Source organism: Acomys minous (assembly GCF_964271855.1).
Source record: "Acomys minous genome assembly, chromosome: 14".
Classification (NCBI taxonomy): Eukaryota; Metazoa; Chordata; class Mammalia; order Rodentia; family Muridae; genus Acomys; species Acomys minous.
Genome location: NC_140496.1, coordinates 21,182,752 through 21,205,076, shown reverse-complemented (window position 1 = coordinate 21,205,076; position 22,325 = coordinate 21,182,752). Strand labels below are relative to the sequence as shown.

General features: G+C 46.5%; 1 protein-coding gene and 1 long non-coding RNA gene across 2 annotated transcripts in view; one reads left to right on the top strand and one right to left on the bottom strand.

Annotated features, from left to right (window-relative positions):
- The first annotated feature begins 8,730 nt into the window (after positions 1-8,730).
- Positions 8,731-22,325, top strand: part of SNTB2 (syntrophin beta 2) — a 71,984-nt gene continuing 58,389 nt past the window's right edge. The window contains exon 1 of the mRNA XM_084756963.1: positions 8,731-11,301. Within this exon, the coding sequence (XP_084613089.1) occupies positions 10,650-11,301 (652 nt within the window). The 5' untranslated portion in view covers positions 8,731-10,649. The remainder of the gene's footprint in view (positions 11,302-22,325) is intronic.
- LOC311583414 lies at positions 14,134-21,291 on the bottom strand. Its single transcript, XR_014774496.1, has 3 exons — positions 16,190-21,291; positions 15,782-16,010; positions 14,134-15,751 (listed from the first exon to the last, which is right to left on the bottom strand). It is a non-coding gene; the product is annotated as an uncharacterized lncRNA (long non-coding RNA).

Here is a 22,325-nt window from a genome sequence, read left to right as displayed (position 1 = left end):
TCATTGTAAACATTTATTTTCCAGAATAGTGACAGGGATTTCCTCTCACTGAGTGACATGGAATGGAAGGTCATTATAAATCTGTAGGTCCATCAGGATGGCTGGGTACAAGCACTCGCCCCTCAAGCCTTATGACTCCACTTGGTCCCTAGAACCCGCGGCTGAAGGCGAGCCGCCTCTGGAAGGTTGTCTTCTGACGTCCCATGTGCCTTGTATTCCAGCACAGGGTAGTGTGAGCTGAATCCCAAGGCAGCTGGAGCTGCAATAATGCTCTGAGCTAGCCATAAGCTAGCATGCTGCTTGTTTGGGGTCTTGTCTGTGCTGGGGTATCAAAGCACTGAGGTGTCCTACTAGCCTGCCGCCTATTCAAAGGCATAGGAGCCTCCCAGTGTTGTCCTGGAGGGTGCTACTAAGAGCCATAAGCTGCTTTGTAGTTGAAGGAAGAATTTCACCTGCAGCATCATAGGGAAGTGCTCCATTCAAAATTAGATGCCTTTGGCAATCATTAAAGAGAGGCTGGGGGTGTACAGGGAGACTGCCCGTCTAGCATGGACAAGGCCGGTTTCGATCCTTATTACCAGTCCTTTGTCCTGCCATGTGCCAGCTGCAGACGGTAAGAAAGCATTGGGCAGGGATCTTTCTAGAGAGTAGCGCTGGGGGTGGGGACCTGAGAGGCAGTCTAGCCTGTCACCCTCTCTGTGTGTCTGGTTGGATGCAATGAGTTTACAATAGTCAACAGTTTCTGCTCTGCCTGTTTATGTTTTACAGTGACAGGAGTAGTTTAAGCACCTGTGTGACCCACCACTCTCTTTCTTGAATGAGTTTCCTTCTGTTTAAAATAGGGGGGAGGGGGCTGGAGAGAGAGCTCAGAGGTTAAAAGCACTGGCTGCTCTTCCAGAGGTCCTGAGTTTAATTCCCAGCAACAACATGGTGGCTCACAACCATCTATAATGAGATCTGATGCCCTCTTCTGGCCTGCAGGTGTACTGTATACATAATAATAAATGAATGAATCTTTAACAGGCAGCCAACGTGGTGGGAGGCAGAGGCAGGCAGATCTCTGAGTTTGAGGCCAGCCTGGTCTACAGGACAGCCAGTGCTAATCAAGACAGAGAAACCCTGGGTTGGGGGAGGGCATTTGCCTAGTTTGTATTAGACTGGGCTGTTGTTCTTCAGCAGAACAAACTAATAAACTAATCCTGGTCTCCCTAGAAACATGTTTTTGAGTCTGCAATGTGATGAGACATGCCTGAGAGGCATGGAAGAGTGAGCTCACATCTCACAAAGCGCAAGAGACACAGGAGCTCCAGGCCAGCCAGGGCTATGTAGTGAGACACCGCCCCTCTACCCCCCCCACACCTCCAAATGTGTGAACCAAAGTTCAAAGCCATGTGTGGTAATGCACATCTTTAATCCCAGTACTCAGGAGGCAGAGGCAGGCAGATCTCTGATTTTGAGGCCAGCCTGTTCTACATAGTGAGTTCCAGGACAGCCAGAGCTACACAGAGAAACCCTGTCTGAAACAGAACAGACCAAAGTTGAAGTTACTAGTCTGTACTGAACATTAAGAGAATAAGTCTAGGATGCCACAAAACCTAACTTCACATGGTGCTCACTGGCTGTAGAGCTGTAAATTCAGAGTCCTGCTAACTAGGGGCTGGTTTATGGCTTATTTTACTTTTCTATGCTGGGGATGGAATCTGGAGCCCTGCACAGTTTTGAATGTGTAGTAAGTGCTGTGCTCCAAGCGCACCTGACACTGACTTGAAACCTCTTGGGTTGTGAAGGCTCTGTTTCTGATGGAGAGGGCTCACAGAGTGAAGTAATAACTTCAGAAAGTGGAGAGCATTCCTTTGCAAGGTTGCCAGGCAGTGATTTGGACTCCATAAATGGTATGGGAAGTAAGAGCTTTAGGCCTTGAAAGTCTTCCTAAGGAGAAAACGGTACAAACATACAAAGTCCAAACAGATTGGGCCAAGTCAGAGAAACTGGGGGAAGGGAAGATAAACCAGTGTTAAAAACATTTCGGTGCATAGTTCCCACAGTATGAGGGTTTGTGTAGCGTAGCTGCTGGAACAGTCTCCCCTTTGGCATCGGTTGCAGCTTGCTGCTTTTACTTGAGTTCTGCAAAGAGGTTCTGACCAGAGACTGGCCTAGACATGGTCTTTCTTGCCAACACTGCTCAAATGGCTCAGTAACTCATTTCTCCCATATGCTGGCAGGTAATATGATCTCTTCACCATGGAAATACCAAAACTTAGACCAGGAATAACTAAAACCTTGGAGTACTGAAAGGTAGAAGCCATCCAGTTTTGGAGTTTTAGGCTGCTTTTTAGCATCAAGCTGTTCAGGTGGCGGTGAGGGTGAACTGGAAAGGCAGAACAGGAAAATCAGGAGTTCAAGGCCAGCTTCTGCTACATACTGAGTTTGAGGCCTGCCTGGACACACACACATACACACACACACACACACTCTCTCTCTCTCTCTCTCTCTCTCTCTCTCTCTCTCTCTCTCCCTCTCTCTCTCTCTCTCCAAAACAAAGAGAACCTCAAAGTGGAATTTTGTTTTGAAGGTACAAGGTTTAGCCTTGGCTGTCCTGGAACCCACTATGTAGACCAGGCTGGCCTCAAACTCACAGAGATCCCCCTGCCTCTGCTTCTAGAGTTCTATGACTAAAGGTATGAGCCACTGTGCCCAGCTTTTCAAATGGAATTTTATTCTGAACCACAGGATAGAGCTTTTCTGGTTAATTAGGGAATAAGAACAAACAGGAGCTTTTGTTTGTGAGGTGGAGAACAAGGGGGAAAAAGCAGGTGAATTTCACTCCCACGGTCACAGAGAACTCTTAGAGTGGGCAACAGTGCTCCCAGGGTTTTCTCTACTTTGTCTCCTAGTTGTAGGTATCTGATTGTAAATATGACAAGCAAGCAGAGCACTCAGGATTTTGTAGGCTTGAGGCACGGTTTTCAAGCATTCTTACTCTGGCTAAGCATTGATTTCCCTTTAATACTGAGTCAGATGGGCAGGCTGCTTTTGATCTATCTAATCATGTATTGTAAAGAAGGGCCTGGTAATACATTGTCTCCTATTGCTCACATTGGGGAGCTTGGGGCAGTTTCTGGGTGTGGAGATTCTCTTCAAGACCAGAATTCAAGGTCATCCTCAGCATTACAGCAAGTTCAAGGCCAGCCAGGACTATTGCACGCCTTTAATCCCAGCACTCGGGAGGCAGAGGCAGGCGGATCGCTGTGAGTTCGAGGACAGCCTGGTCTACAAAGTGAGTCCAGGACAGCCAAGGCTAACACAGAGAAACCCTGTCTCGAAAAACCAAAAAAAAAAAAAAAAAGGCTGGCAAGAAAGCCTGGGAGTGGTGCCACAAGCCTTTAATCCCAGCACTTGGGAGGCAGAGACAGGCAGATCTCTGAGTTCGAGGCCAGCCTGATCTACAAAGCAAGTCCAGTACAGTCAAGGCTACACAGAGAAACAAAACAAAAAAGGCTGCAAAAACGGTTCAGTTGATAACATGAGTTCAAACCTGAGGACACGCATTGTGGAAAGAGAGAACCACCTCTCATGGGGTGTCCAGAAAGGAGAAAGACAGAGATAGAAGCCGAGTGAGTGGTCCCAGCACCCCACAAGTATCACCCCAAGTTCAAGGCCAGGAGGGTCAAAATAGAGAGTGCTAAGTACATAGCTAGATTCTGGGGTTTTATTTGTTTTATTCTTGGTTTTTTTGGGGAGGTTTGGTTTGTTTTTTGTTTTTGTCTTCTTGTTTTGAGACAGCAGCTCCCTTATGTAGACCAGGCTGGCCTCAAACTCTCGGAGAGCGAGATTCATCGCCTTCCGGGTCCGGAGATTAAAGGTGTTTGTTACTAAATCCTGGGAGTTTTTGGTGGCGGTGGTGGTGGTGCTTTTGTTTTTTATTGGGGGTAGGCGTGTTTTTGTTTTTTAACAAAAAAGCAGGCCATCAAGGTATTTCAGGAGGTAAAATAGAGCATCCGTGTTGATTCAGTGGCTCCCAGTGGAAGCCTACAAGGCTGCAAAGTTGTGAGGCATTGAGAACTGTTAGGGCTGATGATGAGGGGAAAGTGGACATTTATTTTTAGATGGTCTTTGAATTTCATGGCAAATTATGTAATTTACATAATTGTCAATAACAGGGACTGGTGATTTTCCATAACTAAGTGGATTCAACGAAACTCAATTGCCTAGCATGTCCTTGCTAATATTTTCCTATAAAGAAAGTCACACAGTTAGAAAACTGTCCCCAGCTGTTTCCCATTAGGAATGTGGCTAGCAGATGTGGGGTTTCTTCGTCCTAAAGCAGGAGATAGTTAATCCATTTTTGTGGGTTTCGGATGGGTAGTGATTTATCTTGGTGGAATGAATTTTTTTTTTAAATGTGCCCACATAAGCTTAAACATATCTTTCCTTCTCTTAGTATCTGTTTGTATTGGAGAAGAAATGCATTGTAGAATATTTCTAGCAAAGGGCAAAGGAAAACTACCTTAAAAGGGACTTGGCCTCACCGTCTCCTGAGGAACTTAGACTTGGAGGTGAGCTGGTGACTTTACAAGCCCGTTTCTCCCTTGGCCTCTTCCTTGGTAACTTGTGTTCAGTTTTTGCTTTTGTTTCTCTGGAATGAGGGAAGTGACCTTCAGGCTTGCTAAAAAGCTGCCATTTAGCCTGGGGCCCTCCTTCCTGATGAAATTACACAACACGCAAGCCTTGGAAGCAGCCCCAGAGCCGCTAATTCTTTACTTTGACGGCTCTTGGCAGTGTCTGTTTCCTTCCAACCGAAGTGTAGCTTTATACCAGATTTGTGTGTCATCAAAATTAATTTGGCCATTTGTCCTTTATGCCTAGAATCAAACTGTGTTGTGGCAGACTCATTCCTAAAGGACGCGGAGCCTCTCAGCTGGAGAGTTCCAGCCTCCGATCTCACTGTTTGCCACTGCTGAAGGCCGACAGCTACTAACAACAACTGCTGGTGCTTTTTAATGGTGCTCTGTACTTCACGCTGACATACACCATTCAGCCCTCACAGCGCCCAACTTAAAGGCAGAAGCTATCTGAATTTTTTTTTGGAAAAAAAAAAATAAGAGTCTAAGGTTTCTGACCTCAGCCCCTTTTGACCATTATCGAGTTGGTAAGTGGCCAAACTGGGCTTTGGTTTTTGTTTGTATTTTGAATTTCACCGTGTCGTCCTGGCTAGCCGGAGACTCATAAACTAAACTGGTCTTGAACTCACAGAGATCTGTCCCTCTTTGCTTGTGAGTGCTGGCTGGGGTTAGAGGAATGTGTCCCCACACTGGTCCAAACCGGCATTTGAAGCTCATGTTCCTAACTATCAAGCTCTGCTGTATAATAAGGGAGGAGAGAGTGCCCGCACAGCCATTAGGATTTGAAGGAGCATACAATCAGAGCCTGACTTGGAGTTTTAGGATGAAATTACAGAAGGCAAGGAGCTACTGATACACCCTCATTTTGAGGGAGTAATGAGTTCTGTCTGTGCTGATAGCAGAGGAAGGAGAACTATTGACAGCTGACAGAAATGAAAGGTTATAGGCGGATCGCTGTGAGTTCGAGGCCAGCCTGGTCTACAAAGCGAATCCAGGACAGCTAGGGCTACACAGAGAAACCCTGTCTCAACCTTAAAAAAAAAAAAAAAGGATTATAAGAATTACCTCAGAGACAGGCAGTGGTGGCACACACCTTAATTCCAGCACTTGGGAGGCTGAGGCAGGTGGACTGCTATGAGTTCGAGGCAAGCCTGGTCTACAAAGTGACTCCAGGACAGCCAAAGCTACACAGAGAAACCCTGTCTCAAAAAAAAAAAAAATTTGCCTCAGCCATTTCCTGTTTTAGAGGCTGATAAAATATGCTTGCTACACCTGGGTATGGTGGTGCATGCCTTTAGACCCAGCACTCAGGAGGCAGAGGCAGGCAGATCAATCTAAATTCGAAGCCAGCCTGGTCTACAAAGTGGGTCCAGAACAGCCAAGGCTACACAGAGAAACCCTTTCTAAGCTGGTCTCCCTGCCCTTAGGAACCCATGGGAACAGATGTGTAGCCTATTTCAGTTTCATTATCCACAGTAAGTAGATTTCACCAACTACTTGAGATTTCCTAGATGGTAATTTTTGGTTTTGGGGGTTTTTTTGGTTTTTGTTGTTGTTGTTGTTGTTGTTGTTTGTTTGTTTTTTTTTTTTGAGACAGGGTCTCTCTGTGTTAGCCTTGGCTGTGCTGGACTCATTTTGTAGACCTGGCTGGCCTCAAACTTACAGCGATCTGCCTGCCTCTGCCTCCCGAGTGCTGGGATTAAAGGCGTGCGCCACCACGCCTGGCTCCGGCTCTTAAATCTTAAAACCAATTTTTTTTGTTTTGTTTTGTTTTTGGAGACAGGGTTTCTCTGTGTAGCCTTGGCTGTCCTGGAGTCACTTTGTAGACCAGACTGGCCTCGAACTCACAGCGATCCACCAGTCTCTGCCTCCCGAGTGCTGGGATTAAAAGTGTGCGCCACCACGCCCGGCTCTAGATGGTAATTTTTACCCTGCAAAGATAACTTTCATAGGGATTATTTGAGAAAACCATAGCACTGGAAGCACGGATGCCAACCAGTCACATGGTTAATGAGTTTCCTCTCTGCAAGACAGTATATTTCAAATAGTGGGGAGCAAAAATAATTGATAGGTGGTCTTCGCTTTCCTGGACTATATAACTTAGTTGGGCATTCCAGACTAGGCATAGAAGTACATTGTTCAAAGGAAAAGTTCCAAAGAATAGGAGAGTCACACAAAGCTGGAGTGAAGCCTTGCTGGATGGGGAAGAAATTAAAGGTACCAGAGGTGCTGGGAGCCGTGGCGCACACCTGTAATCCCAGCACCTGGGAGGCAGAGGCAGGCAGATCTCTGTGAGTTTGAGGCCAGCCTGGTCTACAAAGTGAGTTCAGGACAGCCAAGGCTACACAGAGAAACCCTGTCTCGGGAAAAAAAAAAACTAAACAAAACAATGATACTGGCTGGGTAAGTGTCTGAGCTAAAAGCAGTGGTTAAATAATATAGAAACTGTGAAGATGGACTTTCTCCTTGGAAGCAGAAAGATCAATTCAAGATATTTCTTGGCTACACAGCAAATTTGGGGCTAGCCTGGGTTACACTGTCTGGGGAAAGAGGGAGTAATGGCTGGGGAGATGGCCCAGCGGGTAACTCTTGCCGAATAACTGACAACCTGAGTTTAACTCTCTAGGACCAAAATTAAGCTGCTTGCGGTGTCTGTAATCCCAGGGTTCCTACAGCAAGAACGGAACCCCTCAAAGCTCATGGGCCAGCTAGTTTGATGGACGCCGCAGCAAACACACCTGTCCCAAAGCATGGTGGGAAAGGGGGGACAACCTGAGAGTTGTTCTGTGACTGCTTTGTGTCTGCATGGCTTCTGTGTACCTGTGTGCACGTGCGTGTGAGCACGCACGCTCGCGCGCGCACACACACACACACACACACACACAGAGCAATACTGGCAAAAAGTACTTCAAAATAACCTTTTTCTTTTTCTTTTCTTTTTTTTTAAAAAAACTTCTTTCTTTTTAAATATTTTTTATTTAATTTTAATTTATGTGTGTTAGTGTGAGGGTGTCAGATCTTGGAGTTACAGACAGTTGTGAGCTGCCATATGGGTGCTGGGAATTGAACCTAGGTCCTTTTGAAGAGCAGGCAGTGCTCTTAACCACTGAGCCATCTCTCCAGCGCCCCCCCCCTTTTTAATAGATTTTTCGAATACACACACACACACACACACACACAGCAATACTGGCAAAAAAGTACTTCAAAATAACCTTTCTTTTTCTTTCTTTTTTTTTTTTAATAGATTTTTCGAGACAGAGTTTCTCGGAACCCTGTAACAACAGCCCTGACTGTCCTAAACTCACTTTGTAGACCAGGCTGGCTTTGAACTTACAGAGATCTGCCTGCCTCTCCCTCCTTAGTGCTGGGATTACAGGTGTGAGCTACCACACCCAGCTCAAAATAACTTTTAAAAGAAATACTCCCAAGTAATCTCTATTACTTACCTTCCCTGTGGGCTTAAATATTTTGTTTAAATATTTTGTTATATAACTTGCTATCTTACATAAGTGTCCTCACCATTAAAGTTGTGACTTCCTCCAACTCTAATGACAAAAAGCCCTTCATACTCTCGAAAAGAATTCCCAGCACTTCCCTTTTGCTAATAAAGGACCCCCAACCCCTGGATGGTCACAGATGCAAGTGTTAGAATCAGTGCTCAGACCGTGAGGAATCTGCAGCCAAATGCTCTCTAACAAGCAGAAATTTCACATAACTCAGGCCTCTGGGGGCTCTGGCTCAGCTGGAGTAAAGCCAGAAATGCCTGTGACTGCAGGTGCACTTGGGCACACTGGGACCTGCTGGAACAACAATCCAGCTTTGCTGCAGTTGATTTAGGAGAGGGCTAGAGGGCTGGGCTTTCACTGACATTTGCAGCTTGAAAAATCATGCCCCACTAATTGCAAAGATCTGTTGTAAGGACCTTTTTCTTTTGGCAAAAAGAGGTGGTGGCGTATTCCTTTAATCCCAGCACTCAGGAGACAGAGGCAGGCGGATTGCTGTGAGTTGGAGGCCAGCCTGGTCTACAAAGTGATTCCAGGACAGCTGAGGGTACACAGAGAAACTGTGTCTCAAAAAAAAAAAAAAAAAAAAAAAAAAAGCATTTATTCATTCGGGCTCTGAATGCTTAACCCCGCCCCCCTCATGAATTCGAGACTGCAGCTTTGGCTTCTCAACCTGTATTTCCTGAGGAGCCCTTTGAACTTCCCCTTTTACAGGAATTGATGCACACTCCCTCTGTTTGTTCCCTGTCTCTGCCCAAAAGAAACCATGGGAAAATTTTCTTCTACTGCTAAAGAAAAGTTAGAGGGCATCTTGGTCATAAGGATTTTGCTGAAAACTTACAGTCTCAGCATTGTGGTTTCTGGATTTATTTACTTTACTATTTTGGTTTTATCGAGACAGGGTTTCTCTGTGTAGACCAGGCTGGCTTTGAACTCACAGAGATCCACCTGCTGCTGCCTCCCAAATGCTGGGATTAAATGTGTGCACCACCAAGCACAGCTTGGCCTTTTTTTTTTTTTTAAACTATGCTCATTACATAGAGTTTTTGGTTATTGGCTCTGCAATTAGGCAAAATCACAGACTCTTGAGATAACAAATCTTTGTATAGTTTCTGGGATGTTCATCAACATATGCTCCAAAAAGGGCGACGGGAATCCAGACTAAGATCAGCAAAGCCTACCAATTCAACACCAAACTCTTCAGTATTTTGCTGTCTGTAGCTTTTTACACACACTACCCACTTCCACTAACCCTGTGTTTTTGTTCACATTGGAATTGAGGCAACTTCCTAAGTAAACATCACAGATGGTTAATTTCTTGTGTTCACTTGACTGGGCTAAAAGATGCCTGGATAGACAGAGGTAAAACGTTTCTGGGTGTGTCTGTGTCTCTGGAAGAAATCATTTGCATGGTGGCCTGAGTAAAGAAGACTGTCCTCTCCACTGGGAACAGACACCAGCCAATGAGGTGAGGCCTGCAATGGAACAATAAGACCTGGGGTTTGCTCGCTCTTTGGGAAAACTGGGACATCCGTCTTCTCACACACTTCAGTGCTCCTAGTTTTCCATGGCCTGCGCCAGCTTTTCCGTAGCAGCTTTCCTCCTCCATCCCCTCCTCAGGCCTCCAGCCCTGTATCTTCAGACTTCTGCCATCGGTTCCTCTGGTCCCCACGTCTTTGCATTTGGATCCAGAGCATCCCAGCCAACTCTCCCGGGGCTGCAGATGGCGAATTGTAGAATTTAGTCCCATATTCTTGTGGCTAATCTTGCACCATATTCGTTAACTGTATATCCATTGGTCTGTTTCTCTGGGGGGAACTCTAAAACATCACCATGCTGCAAATGTCTTTGACCCTGCATACTGTGGCTTCCTGGTGCTTAAGAAGACACGGTCCCCTCTAATTACAGGCAAGTAAACAGGTGATTTAAAGAAGCAGTAACAAAGCCTCGGATTCATGCCTTTGGATGTATGTTCACTTAAACTGTGTCCTCTGCTTGTGCCATTCTCTCCACTGTCATCTTTGTGACAAAGATGTGCTCACCCCAAGAATAACCATATGTTCTTTTTATCCTGTCCTGGGGACGTTTGTACAGTCTGTTAACCACAGAGAATCACACCTAGTTGGCTGCCTCTGCTCTTCTTTCCCATTAGACCACAAGCTCTCTCAGCTGTGGTGCATTTTATTCAGCCTGTCTCCAGGGCCTTAAAAGGAGACCCAGCACACCTCAGAGCGCTCAGGGCTTTTGCAATGAACCAATCATTGCAAGAACGAATGCGCCACCCGGCCCTGCAGGATCGCAAAGTGCTTCTCTACGCTGACTTTGCTCTCCTTGCCCGGGCAGCTCTCGTAGAAGTAGTCAGGAGTTCGAAGAGGTCCCGGGGAACCATGCAAAGGACCGTGAGGAGCCTTGCAGTGCTAGCTGCTGCCCACCTACCGAGAGCTTTCGGGGAACCAGGACTTCACCTCCCGGAAGCGGCCTCGCCGGCCTTCCCCCGCCCCTCCGGAGAGTGGGCGTGTCCCTCATGAATAATGAATCGCGGGGGGGGAGGGGAGGGGTCCGCCCCCCTCAGGCGGGAAGGGGGAAGCGCCGAGGCTGCCTGACTGGAATCTGGGGAACTGCTGCGACGGCGGTCGCGGGAGCAGGGCCGGCCATGGCGGTGTGGACGCGGGCCACCAAAGCGGGGCTGGTGGAGCTGCTTCTGAGGGAGCGCTGGGTGCGGGTGGTGGCCGAACTCAGTGGCGAGAGCCTGAGCCTGACGGGCGACGCCGCGGCGGTCGAGCCTGAGCCGCCGGCGGCCGCCTTCAACGGTCTCCCGAACGGCGGCGGCGGAGGCGACTCGCTACCCGGGAGTCCGAACCGCGGCCTGGGGCCGCCCAGCCCGCCCGCGCCGCCCCGGGGCCCCGCGGGGGAGGCGGGCGCCTCGCCGCCCGTGCGCCGAGTGCGAGTCGTGAAGCAGGAGGCGGGCGGCCTGGGTATCAGCATCAAGGGCGGCCGCGAGAACCGGATGCCGATCCTCATCTCTAAGATCTTCCCGGGGCTGGCGGCCGACCAGAGCCGGGCGCTGCGGCTGGGCGACGCCATCCTGTCGGTGAACGGCACAGACCTGCGCCAGGCCACCCACGACCAGGCCGTGCAGGCGCTGAAGCGTGCGGGCAAGGAGGTGCTGCTGGAGGGTGAGCGGGGCCGGCCGGGAGGCGGCGGGGGGCGGCCTGGGCTCGCCAGTGCGCACTTTGTTTCTGCTACCCCGACGCTTGTGCGGGGCGAGCCGGTTCACTCCACTTCAGCCACCAGTCCTCCTCTTCTGGGGCTCTGCCGTGTGGAAAAACTGATGCGTCCAGCGAGGAGAAAGTTGGGCAGCCGCCGAAGTGTTGCTCTGCCGTCCCTCAGCGAGACTCAGCTGAGATTTGGGGGGGATGAAGGGGGCGGGGAGGTGGGGGGACCGACAGCAGCCGCATGCGAAGCTCACCCCTCTTGCACGATAAGCTGACGCTAAGCACTAACTACCCGGAGAGCGCTAGGCTTGAGTTCTGTAGTCTCCTTTTTGCGTGCTGGGAAGCGTTGGTTGGGCTCTTTCTTTAGTCACCTCGGGCTCCCCGGGAGAGCGGGTCTATTAAATCCATCCACACCGATGCCAGCAGTTTGCTTGGGCAAACCACCAAAGCACTGGTTAATTTATGGGAATTTAACCCATCATTGGCTCTCAACAATAACCAGAGGAGATCATAGCACTACTTGGAAGGCAGAGAGCTGATGCAGCAAGTTTGTGTGGTTAATGAGCCTTGTTTAACAGTGGAGGCTCACGTGTTTGAGCATTTTACTGCCAACAAGAGTTTCGCCTCTTTTGCAAGAGACCGGTGCCAGCTTCCTACCGCTTTCAGGCGTGCTGCCTCGAAGACCACTAGGCATTTTATAAGAATCCCGAAACCGTACCATCACAGGAAATGTGCAAATAGCCTTCTTTACCTTAAATGTGGGTGTGATCTGGGTGCTCTTTCATATGAATGGATGCAGCTCGGAGTTTGAATTAAATCTCATCTCCAGAGACTGATGCATGTTGACGGTGATAAGAGTATTGTGAGTGAAAAGCCAGTTGCTTGCTTCAGAAATAATTGCACGACTGGCTTCATTTCTGCTGTTGAGTCGTCATTCCAGGAGCATTTATTGCTGTTGGCTGTATACTAGAGAATGTGAAAGGTGCTGTCCCTATTTTCACCTCTGTGTGGGGAAACGATAGAAAATGCAAAACAACTTTTGGGAGGAAAAGCATTAAGTACTGGATTCTGTAGTAGAAACTACAAGATGCTAAGGGATTACAAATTTAAGAAGTATTTGATGGTAGTGGTTGGGGTGGTTCACACTCTGCACTCAAGAGGCAGAGGCAGGCAGATCTCTGTGTTTAAGGGCCTGGTCTACATAAAGAGTTCCAGAACAGCTAGGGCTACACAGTGGGACTCCATTAAAAAAATATATATATATATATTTTTTTTAAATGAAAATGGGTTTAGCCTATGAGGGATTTCCAAGGAGTCTCTTTTTTTTTTTGTGGGGGGAGGGTGTTTTGAGACAGGGTTTGGTTTTTCTGTGTAGCTTTGGCTGTCCTGGACTCGATTTGTAGACTCACAGAGAGCCACCTACCTCTGTCTCCCTGAGTGGGATTATAGGCGTTTGCCACTGTGCCCGGTCAAGAAGCGAAATTTTGAGCCAGATCTTCAAGGAAGTGTTGCACGTAAATGTGCAGAGATGAGTCAGGAATGATTACTGGCAGGAGAAGGGAAGGGAAGGGTTGGGATTGGGGAGAAAATCATCAAACTAAGAGGCCAGAATTATAACCTAGTAAAATAATTTTTATCTTTTTGCTTGTTTGTTTGGTTTTTGTTGGCCTGAAATTCACAGATATTGATCTGCTAAAGGCATGTTCCACCATGCTCCGCCCCCCATGTGTGTGTGTGTTACACATTCAGGCCAGGCTGGCCTCAAAGTGGCCATCTTTCTGCTGGGATTTACAGGCATGCATGCGTCTCCACATCCAGCTCAGTTTTCACTTAAATTTTTAAAAAATTATTTTGTGCATATGAGGGTTTCACCCATAGTATAGCTGTGCCCCACAAGAGAGTGTCAGATCCACTGGGACTCGAGTTACAGGTGATTGTGAGCCACCCGACGTGGGTCCTCTGTAAGAGCAGCCAGTGTACTACCTGCTGAGCTATCTCTCCAGCCCCAGCTTTCACTCTTTTGTAAATCTGTGATACTTGGAAAAATTAGTTTATAAAGAAATGATATGGTAGCCACGCGTGGTGGTGCACACCTTTAATCCCAGCACTGAGGAGGCGGAGGCAGATTGATCTCTAAGATCAAGGCCAGCTTAGTCTACAGAGTGAGTTCCAGGACAGCTAGGCAGAGAAACCCTGTCTTTGAAAAACCAAAAAAGAAGGAAAGAAAGAACATGGGGTTAGAGAGATGGCTCAGTGGCTGAGACCCTGTACTTTTTCAGAGGCCCCCAGTTCAGTTTTCAGTGTGCACATCAGGTGGCCCACAACTCCCCAGAACCCCAGTTTTAGAGCATCTAACACTCTGGCACCTGCACAGACATATACACATAATTAAAGAATGTTAACTTTTGTTTGTTTGCTTGGTTTGGTTTTTTGAGACAGGGTCCTTGGGTATCCTGGACTCTCAGGAGAACTGAAGGGAAGGGTTGGGGTTGAGGAGAAAAGTCATCAAACTAAGAGGCCAGAGTTATAACTTAGTAAAATAATAATCTGTTTGTTTCTCTTTTCAAGGCCAGGCTGGCCTTGAACTCAGAGATCCACCTACCTCTGCTGCCCCAAATGGTGGGATTACAGGCATGCACCATGTCCAACTGAGTGTGAATTTGTTTGTTTTTTAAGTTTTTTTGGGGGGGGATTGCTTGTTTGTTTGGTTTGGGCTTTTTTTGGGGGGGGGAGTATTGTTTTGTTTGTTTGTTTTGTTTTTTGAGACAGGGTTTCTCTTGTAGATCCGGCTGTCCTGGAACTCACCCTGTAGACCAGGCTGCCCTCAAACTCAGAGATATGCCTGCCTCTGCCTCCTGAGTGCCAGGATTAAAGGGATGCACCACCATGGCCAGTAATTTTTTTTCCAAAGGCTATAATTGTGAAATTGCATTGCTCCACTTTTATAATGTCTCAGTTTTAGGTAGAGCCAGACACTGCCCAGAAATTAGTGTTAGAAGTAAAAATGCCACAAAATTGGCATAGGTTTGTAACGGTAATTGTTACTTTAAATAAGTACCTTGACACTTGTCTAGGTAAGTAACTGGGTGTAAATTCTTAGAGCCAGAATACTGAATTTCATTCATTTTTGTGGTACACAGTAGTAGTGGATAGACAGCCCAACCCTTATGCCATACTAAAATGCAAAACAAGAGGTGTTTGTTTATTAATGGTTTGAACCTGGCATTCATAGCTGTGAATTGACAACCATTTACTAAATGCTTCCCAGGATTCATTAGTTCGCTCATAGGGCCTGTGTGCTTTTAGAAACAGGTTTACAAGTGGTGGCATAGTAACATTTTTTGGAAGCCTTTTTACTTCTATAGACTTTATTTTCCCATTTTTTTTTTTTTTGTAAGACAAGCAATTTTTGTTTATATGGGTGTGGGTAAGTTGGTATGGGGAGTTTGTGGTGTTCCGTGTGTAAGCCAAGGAATGTAAAAATAAAATTGCTCAAATACAAAATCCCCTAACAGAGTCATTAATGAGCCAGCGAAACGATCTAAAATTAAGAACTGTTGTCTCCTCCAAACAGGCTACTTTTTTCGTTTTCTTCTTCTTTTTTCCCCCCTTAAGCTAGAGTTTCTCCTCATGTTGTGAGTCTGGTCTTGAACTCCTGATCCTCTGCCTCTACTTCCAAAGGGCCATGGTTATAGGTTTCTGCTACCATGTTTGCCTCTGGTAGGCCACTTGTAAAAAAGTTTAAAGTACGGTGGCATGGACCTTTAAGCTCAGCATTTGGGAGACAAGCAGGAGGATTCCTGAGTTTGAAGCCAGCTTGTCTACATACTGAGTTCGGGTTAGATAGGGCTATGTAAAGGAACCCTGTGCTCCCCTCCCCCCAAAAAAATCAGCAAAAAACCTGCTACATAGGAGATTAATGCAGGAAAAAGGGTTGCTTCAAGGGCACCACAGGGTCACTGATGAAACCAAAAGCATCTGAAGGATGGAGCCAGGAGGATTGACAGCTGTTTGAAGACAGCATGGTTTACAGGATGGGGGTGCGGGAAGCAACGGAGTGGGCATTACTCCTTAAACATTCGTAAGTGACACTGTCCCTCTGTTGGATTCCCGGAACCTTGCCTTGACATAGCATACTAATATTCTTTGGTAGTGTGGGCAGGGAATTTCAGGCACGTTCTTGCCACCCACGTGTCAGCAGCAGCCTTAGTGTCTGGTTGCCTGAGGTTAGGGAATGGAGCTAAAGGAGTCCTTTCTTAGCTCGGAGAGGTAAAGGCTTTGTTCCTACAGTTTCTGCTCAAACATTTACTCACTTTCTTTTTTCTTACCCTTATTCTCCCCAATTCTAAAAAGAAAACCCTATTAGTGGTTTTGTTTTCATTTCTGTTTTTGGAGACAGGCTGGCCTGGAACTCCCTGTGTAGACCAGGCTGGCCTTGGACCCAGAGATCTGCCTGCTTCTGCATATGCTGCCATGCCCAGTCTTCATTAATCTCTTAAAGAACAACCAAGTTGTTAGGCTGTGTTTCTTTTTGCCTTAGCCTCTCTTTGCTTCACTTGAATGACTGCATGAGAAACTGTGTCTTGTAGCACAACCTGGCCTTGAGTTGAATTTGTAGCTGAGGATGGCCTTGAACTCCTGATTCATCTGCTTCTACTTTCCAGGACATTCTTTGTTGTTGTTTTGGGTTTTTTTTGTTTTTTGTTTTTTTTTGGTTTTTCGAGACAGGGTTTCTCTATGTAGCCTTGGCCATCCTGGACTCACTTTGTAGACCAGGCTGGCCTCGAACTCACAGCGATCCACCTGCCTCTGCCTCCCGAGTGCTGGGATTAAAGGCGTGCGCCACCACGCCCGGCTGTTGTTTTGTTTTTGAGACACGGTTTCTCTGTGTAGCCTTGGCTGTTCTGGACTTGCTCTGGATGCCAGGCTGGCTTCGAACTCACAGAGATCCGCCTGCCTCTGCCTCCTAAGTGCTGGGATTAGAGGCTGCACCACCACGCCCAACTTGCAAGACATTTCTTATAGAGGCTCCTTCATGCTAAATATACCCTCTGAATTATTACCATGATATGGGAAAGTAAGTAATTCTAATAGAACAGTCGTGAAACTTCTAGGAACGTTTTCTAGGAACCATATCTAAGCTATAATTTAGGTCTCAATTGACAGCTTCAACTGCTGTCTCCCTACCATGGAGCACTTTCTGGATGAGAGTTACTAGGCTTGGCATCAAATGTGTGTCTTTGTTCATGGGTGTGAGGTATAGCTGGTGGCTAGGAGAACATTCTGTGGTTTGGAGCTGACTTTAACAGACCAGTTCAGTGTTCTTGGCTTGATAGCACATTGAGGTAATTAACCAACCAAACAAAAAATAATACTCCCTATCTATGAGGTGGTTTTTGTTTTTGATTTTTTTGTTTGTTTGTTTGTTTTTGGTTTTTCGAGACAGGGTTTCTCTGTGTTAGCCTTGGCTGTCCTGGACTCTGTAGACCAGGCTGGCCTTGAACTTACAGCGATCCACCTGCCTCTGCCTCCCAAGTGCTGGCATTAAAGGTATGCGCCACCATACCCAGCTTTTGTTTTTTATTTTTGGGACAGGGTTTCTCTGTGTAGCCCTGGTTGTCCTGAATCTCATCTGAAGACCAGGCTGGACTCTGCCTGCCTCTGCTTCCCCAGTGCTGGGAGGCCCATGCCACCACTGCCTAGCTATGAGTTTTACTCTGTTTTCTATTTGCTCTCTATATGGCTCTTTTAAAAGATTTTATTTTGAGTGTGTGTATATATGCCGAGGGACACACATTAGAGGTCAGAAGGTGCCTGTGGGAGTCTGTGCTCTCCTTCCACCACGTAGGTGAGAGGTTGTCAGGGTTGGTAGCAAGCACTATTAACCTGCTGAGCTGTCTCACTGGCCTTTCCCAGCAATTTTAAGAGCTGTGACGTCTGCTCTATGGAATTGGGGAATAAACAGCCAGTGAGGTTAAGTGAGATGGTTGAGGGATCTAGGCCTAAGGGCCTAGTGGTGGAAAGGGACTAAAACCTGTTCTAGTGCCTTCTCTTTTCCACAGTCCACTTACACACAGGTTCTTGTGTCTTATTGTGCTGCAGTGCACTGAGAAGTTTGTGTGCAAAAAAGCTGTAGAAAAAGCTTTGGTTCTTGGCAGCGTGAAAGAGGTCATGGAGTTGAGGAGAGAGAGCTAGGTGTCTTGGCACATGCCTAGTTCAAACAGTCAGGAAGGTGAGGCAAGGGAATTGCAAATTGTAAGGCCTTCCTAGGCCACATAAGCAAGATCCTGTCTTTAAAACATAAAAATAGGGCTGGAGAGATGGGTCAGTGGTTAAGAGCACCGCCTGTTCTACCAAAGGGCCAGGGTTCAATTCCCACCAACCACATGGCAGCTCACAACTGTCTGTAACTCCAAGATCTGACACCCTAACACCAACTCACATAAATTAAAATTAAATAAAATACTCAAAAAATAAAAATAAAAGTAAATAGGTTGGGGAAAGAAAAGACCATCAACTAGAGAACAGTTGTTGAAATGTGTAATCAGATGAGATTTCTCTGAAGGGAATAATCAGTTCAAGGATCGAATAGTTGAATGTGACTTCTAGAGGGAAGGGGGAATTTGATCCTAGGCTGGAAGGGCAGACAGCTTCACTGTAGATGGAAGCCAATCCAAGTGAGGGGGAAGTTTGAAAAAAAGCCAAATGAGCATGACATATAGTAGGAAATGGAGTAGAGAGCTAATTGGTACAGGCCCAAGGGAAGAAAGGGAAATCAATTAGATTTATGCAAGGCTTTGAAAGCCAGGGGAATTTGGATCTTTTTCATTCTGTCAGTCAGCATTTAACTAGTATCCACAGCAAACAAGGTATGTGGTAGATGGTGGGAATTCCAAATTGGAAGTGATCCCTGCAGTATACCCTTTAGCCTAATAAGGGATAGTTATAGCCTGTTTTGGTAAATACTTTCCTTCATAGAGGTGAGACTGCCCTGCAAACAGGTAGGTGGTAAGAAAGCTGTGCCGTGTGCAGTTTACACACGGTCCTTCACAAAGCATGATCAGGTGGTCATTTTGAGACAAGATCTTGTGTAGCCAGCTGGGTTCCAATTCTTGATCCTTCTGCCTCAGGCTCCTGACTGATAGCTTCAACTTAGGACATGTATGCTAGGAGAGAACACCACAAGGTAAAGGCAGATCCCCAGGGCTATGTATGCGGTGCTAAGGGTGGTCTCGAACCTTAAAAGAAAAGGAAAGAAGCTGAGCTTTATGAATGGTTAATCTGTAAATGACATTGGTTCTCTCATCTTAAGATGTGACATTATGTTTGCAGTAGGATGCGAGAGAAAACCTCCCTGCGCTTCCTGCTTGTCTCTGTGGCAGTCCGGATTGAATTGGGGAGTACATCTATATGGAGAGAGAGAGAGAGAAAAAAAAGAAATAAAAGGAAAAAAACAGATGTGACATTACACACTAAGCACACAAGGCAAGGTGTCGAGGGAAGGAGCAGGAGGTGGCTGAGGTGACCTTCCTCATGTGCCTGCTGGCCTCAGGTTGGAACATACAATTTTTGACTTTACAGTTTACTTGACTTTAGTTGAGTAGATTCATCTTATATCATCTGCTTTGAACTAATCTTCACAAGATAGGCATATGGCGTAGAGGTTTGCATGAAGGAGCCATAGATTGAAGGCTTTGTTTGTTTTTCAAGACAGGGTTTCTCTGTGTAGCCCTGGATGTCCTTGAATTCTCTGTAGACCAGGCTAGCCTCAAACCCAGAGATCTACCTGCCTGGGCCTCTGGAGTAATGGGATTGAAGGTGTACCACCACACCCAGATTTAGGTCTTTATTCCTGTTTATTCTGTATTCATGTTTTACCTGCATGTATGCCTGTGTACCATGTATGTGCAGGGCCCACAGAGGCCGGAAGAAGGCATCACATCCTCTGGAATTGAAGTTACAGGCAGTTGTGAGCCTTCATGTGGGTGCTAGGAACAGAACCCAAGTCCTCTGCAAGAACCGCTAGTGCTTTTAACTGCTGAACTATCCCTCCTGTTCCTATATCTTTCTCCTTTTTCTTTTTCTTCTTATTTTTTGAGGAGGGGCTCCCTGTGTAGGCCATGCTGGCCAATGCAGAGATCCTTCTACCTCTCAAGTGCTGGGATTAAAGGTATGAATCACCACACCCAGATCCAATATTTCCCTCTTAATGTGAGCTCTTTCCCACAGGATGAGGTCATTATATCTGTCAAGAACTCTGTCTGGAAAGTGAAATTGTCATGGAGACCATTTGAAAACAGATATGCTTATATTATCATCAACAATGAACTTTACCCTAATATATATTGCACTTTGAGTCATCTAACTGCTGATTCTAGAATGACTTCATGTGTATTTTCTTCTTCTTTATCTTATTCTTTCCTGATTTCCATATTTTATTTATTTTATATCATGGGTATTTTGCCTGAATGTATGTCTGTATACCACATGTGTGCCTGGTATCCACAGAAGCCAGAAGAAGGTGTTAGATTCCATGAGACTGGAGTTCCTGATGCTTGTGAGCCACCACATGGGTGCTGGGAACTGAGCAGGGTCCTCTGGAAGAACAGCCAGTGCCCTTAGCCACTGAGCTCTATTTCTGTATGTTATATATGCTTTATAACATATAGCATTAATAGATGCTCACTCTTGAGCATCAAAAAGGCTTAGGCCTGGGAAGCTGCACGAGTGCTTAAGATGAGGGGGGGCCTGCGGAAGGGTGAGGGCAACAGATAGAGGTGAGAAGCTCAAGTTCTGAGGCTTTCCCAATAACATAAAGACGGGACAGGAGAGTGGAAACTTAAGTGTTGATATTGGTCAGGGTGGTGGCATAGCCTGGAAGTCCCAGCTATCTGGGAGGATCAAGGACCTGCTAGAGCTGCAAAGGGAATCTGGCTGGGGTGAGCTTTGACCACTTAGCAAGGCCTTGTCTAAGAAGAAAAAGTGAAAAGGGAGAGCTGGCTGTATGTAGTGGCTCACTCCTTTAATCCCAGCACTCAGGAGGCAGAGGCAGGTGGATGTCTGTGAGTTCAAGGCCAATCTGGTCTACAAATTGAGTTCCAGGACTAAACAGAGAAACCCTGACTACCTTTGGTGTGTGGGAGGCGGGGGAGGACCAGACCAAACCAAAAAAGTTTGAAATATGAAAGAATTGGAGCTTAAGTCATGGATTTCTGGCTTGGGAAGCTGGACAGTTGTGAAGCCAGAAGGAAAGGGGCGCACGCCTCATATGCGTAGTCCTTGGGAGTCAACAGTAGGAAATTGAGACCCTGACTTAAATAACAAAAATGCATGGGGGTGGGGGACATTAAATGAATATGACAACTAGTTTGAGTTAAAGATAAAGAACTTCATTTCAGGGCATGTTACATTGAGTTACTTACGTGGTTACATCCTGATGGAAAAGGCCAGAAGCTGGTCGGAAGTACAAGTCTACTCAAGAGAAATGTCAGAACGGTGATGAATATTTATGGGACACTGGGGTAGAGGTGGTAATTGTGGATGAAGTCATCGAGAGTAATGTAAATGAAAAAGAAGTAGAGCCAGGATGGAATCTGGTAGGAACTCTGCTTTTAAAGCCAGGGTAGAGGAAGAAGTGGCCCAGGAAGACGGGAGGAGAGTGTGCAGAACATGGCACAATGGCCTTCTGATAGGCAGGCACACTTACATGGGGTGGAACTGTGAAATAAGGAGTGCACTGGGTCTGATAGAGAATAAGATTTCTGGTGTCCCTGAGAGCCGCTTTAGCAGGGTGCAGAGAGCAGAGGGCAGGGAGTGGACCATAATTTTAAAGAGCTCAGCAAAATGAAAGAAGTGTGGTGGCAGAGTTGAACACAGTTTCACTTTTGTGGTTGTTTCTTATATTGTTTTAAGTAGGGAAGAGTTGGGGCATATTTGTTCACAAGAAGGAAAGGACAGCAGAGGGAGGGAGGGAGGGAGGGAGGGAGGGGTTGCAGAGATGGAAGGGCTGGTGCAGTTTGTGAGCCAGGAAGTGACATGATGGGAACAGAATTCTAGGTTGGCAGCAGTGGATGCACTGGATGCTGAGCAAAGAGGAAAGACCAGGGTTGGAGAAGCTGCAGCTGGTGCAGTAAAGTAATCCAAACCAGAGTTGACAGCCATGGGGTGGGACTGAGGGGGACTCTTGCCAGAGGACATAGCAGAACACACTAGAGACCTTCTGCTAGATGGCCTCTTCCTGGCTGTCCCACAGACTTGACACTTGGTACAACATTCTGCAGCACACTGAGTCCAGATGCTTTGATCCCAGAGATCCTGAGGTTGAAAATTAAATTCATTATTTCAAAGGAAGAGATGACAGGATATAGTGATAAGTGGACTACAATGAATTTAGCTGTGAGATTTCCATCCAGGGACAGATAAGGAATGTTTACCAGTAGAGAAATGCAGTAGTATGGAGGGTAATGCAGTCATACCGTTCCACTTTGTTATGGGGCAGTCAGACAGTATAGGTCTACTGTGTGTGGCATTTGAGGAGGGACGTTTGGTATCACAAACAGTGCAGAGGGGAGGAATAGCTGCAAGTTTGCCACTGGCTTGATCCTCACAGTGAGCTCCAGGCCAGTAAGAAGAAGAAAAGAAAGAAAGGGGGCTGGAGAGATGGCTCGGCAGTTAAGAGCCCTGGCTGCTCTTCCAGAGGACCAGGACTCGCATGGCAGCTCACAACCACCTCTAATTCTAGATCTAGGGGATCTGATGCCCTGCAGAGAGCACTAGACATGCATGTATTGAACACGTGTGTGGGTAAAACGCCTGTCCATATGAAAGAGTATAAAGCAGATTTTAAAAGGAAAGAAAAAAGTAAACTTACTAGGCTAAGGAGACGAGAACACTGGTTTTTAATTGACAACATCTTACTATATGGTCAAAGCTGCCTCTAACTTGCTTTGTAGCCAGACTGGCCTTTTTATGTGTGGTGGTTTTTA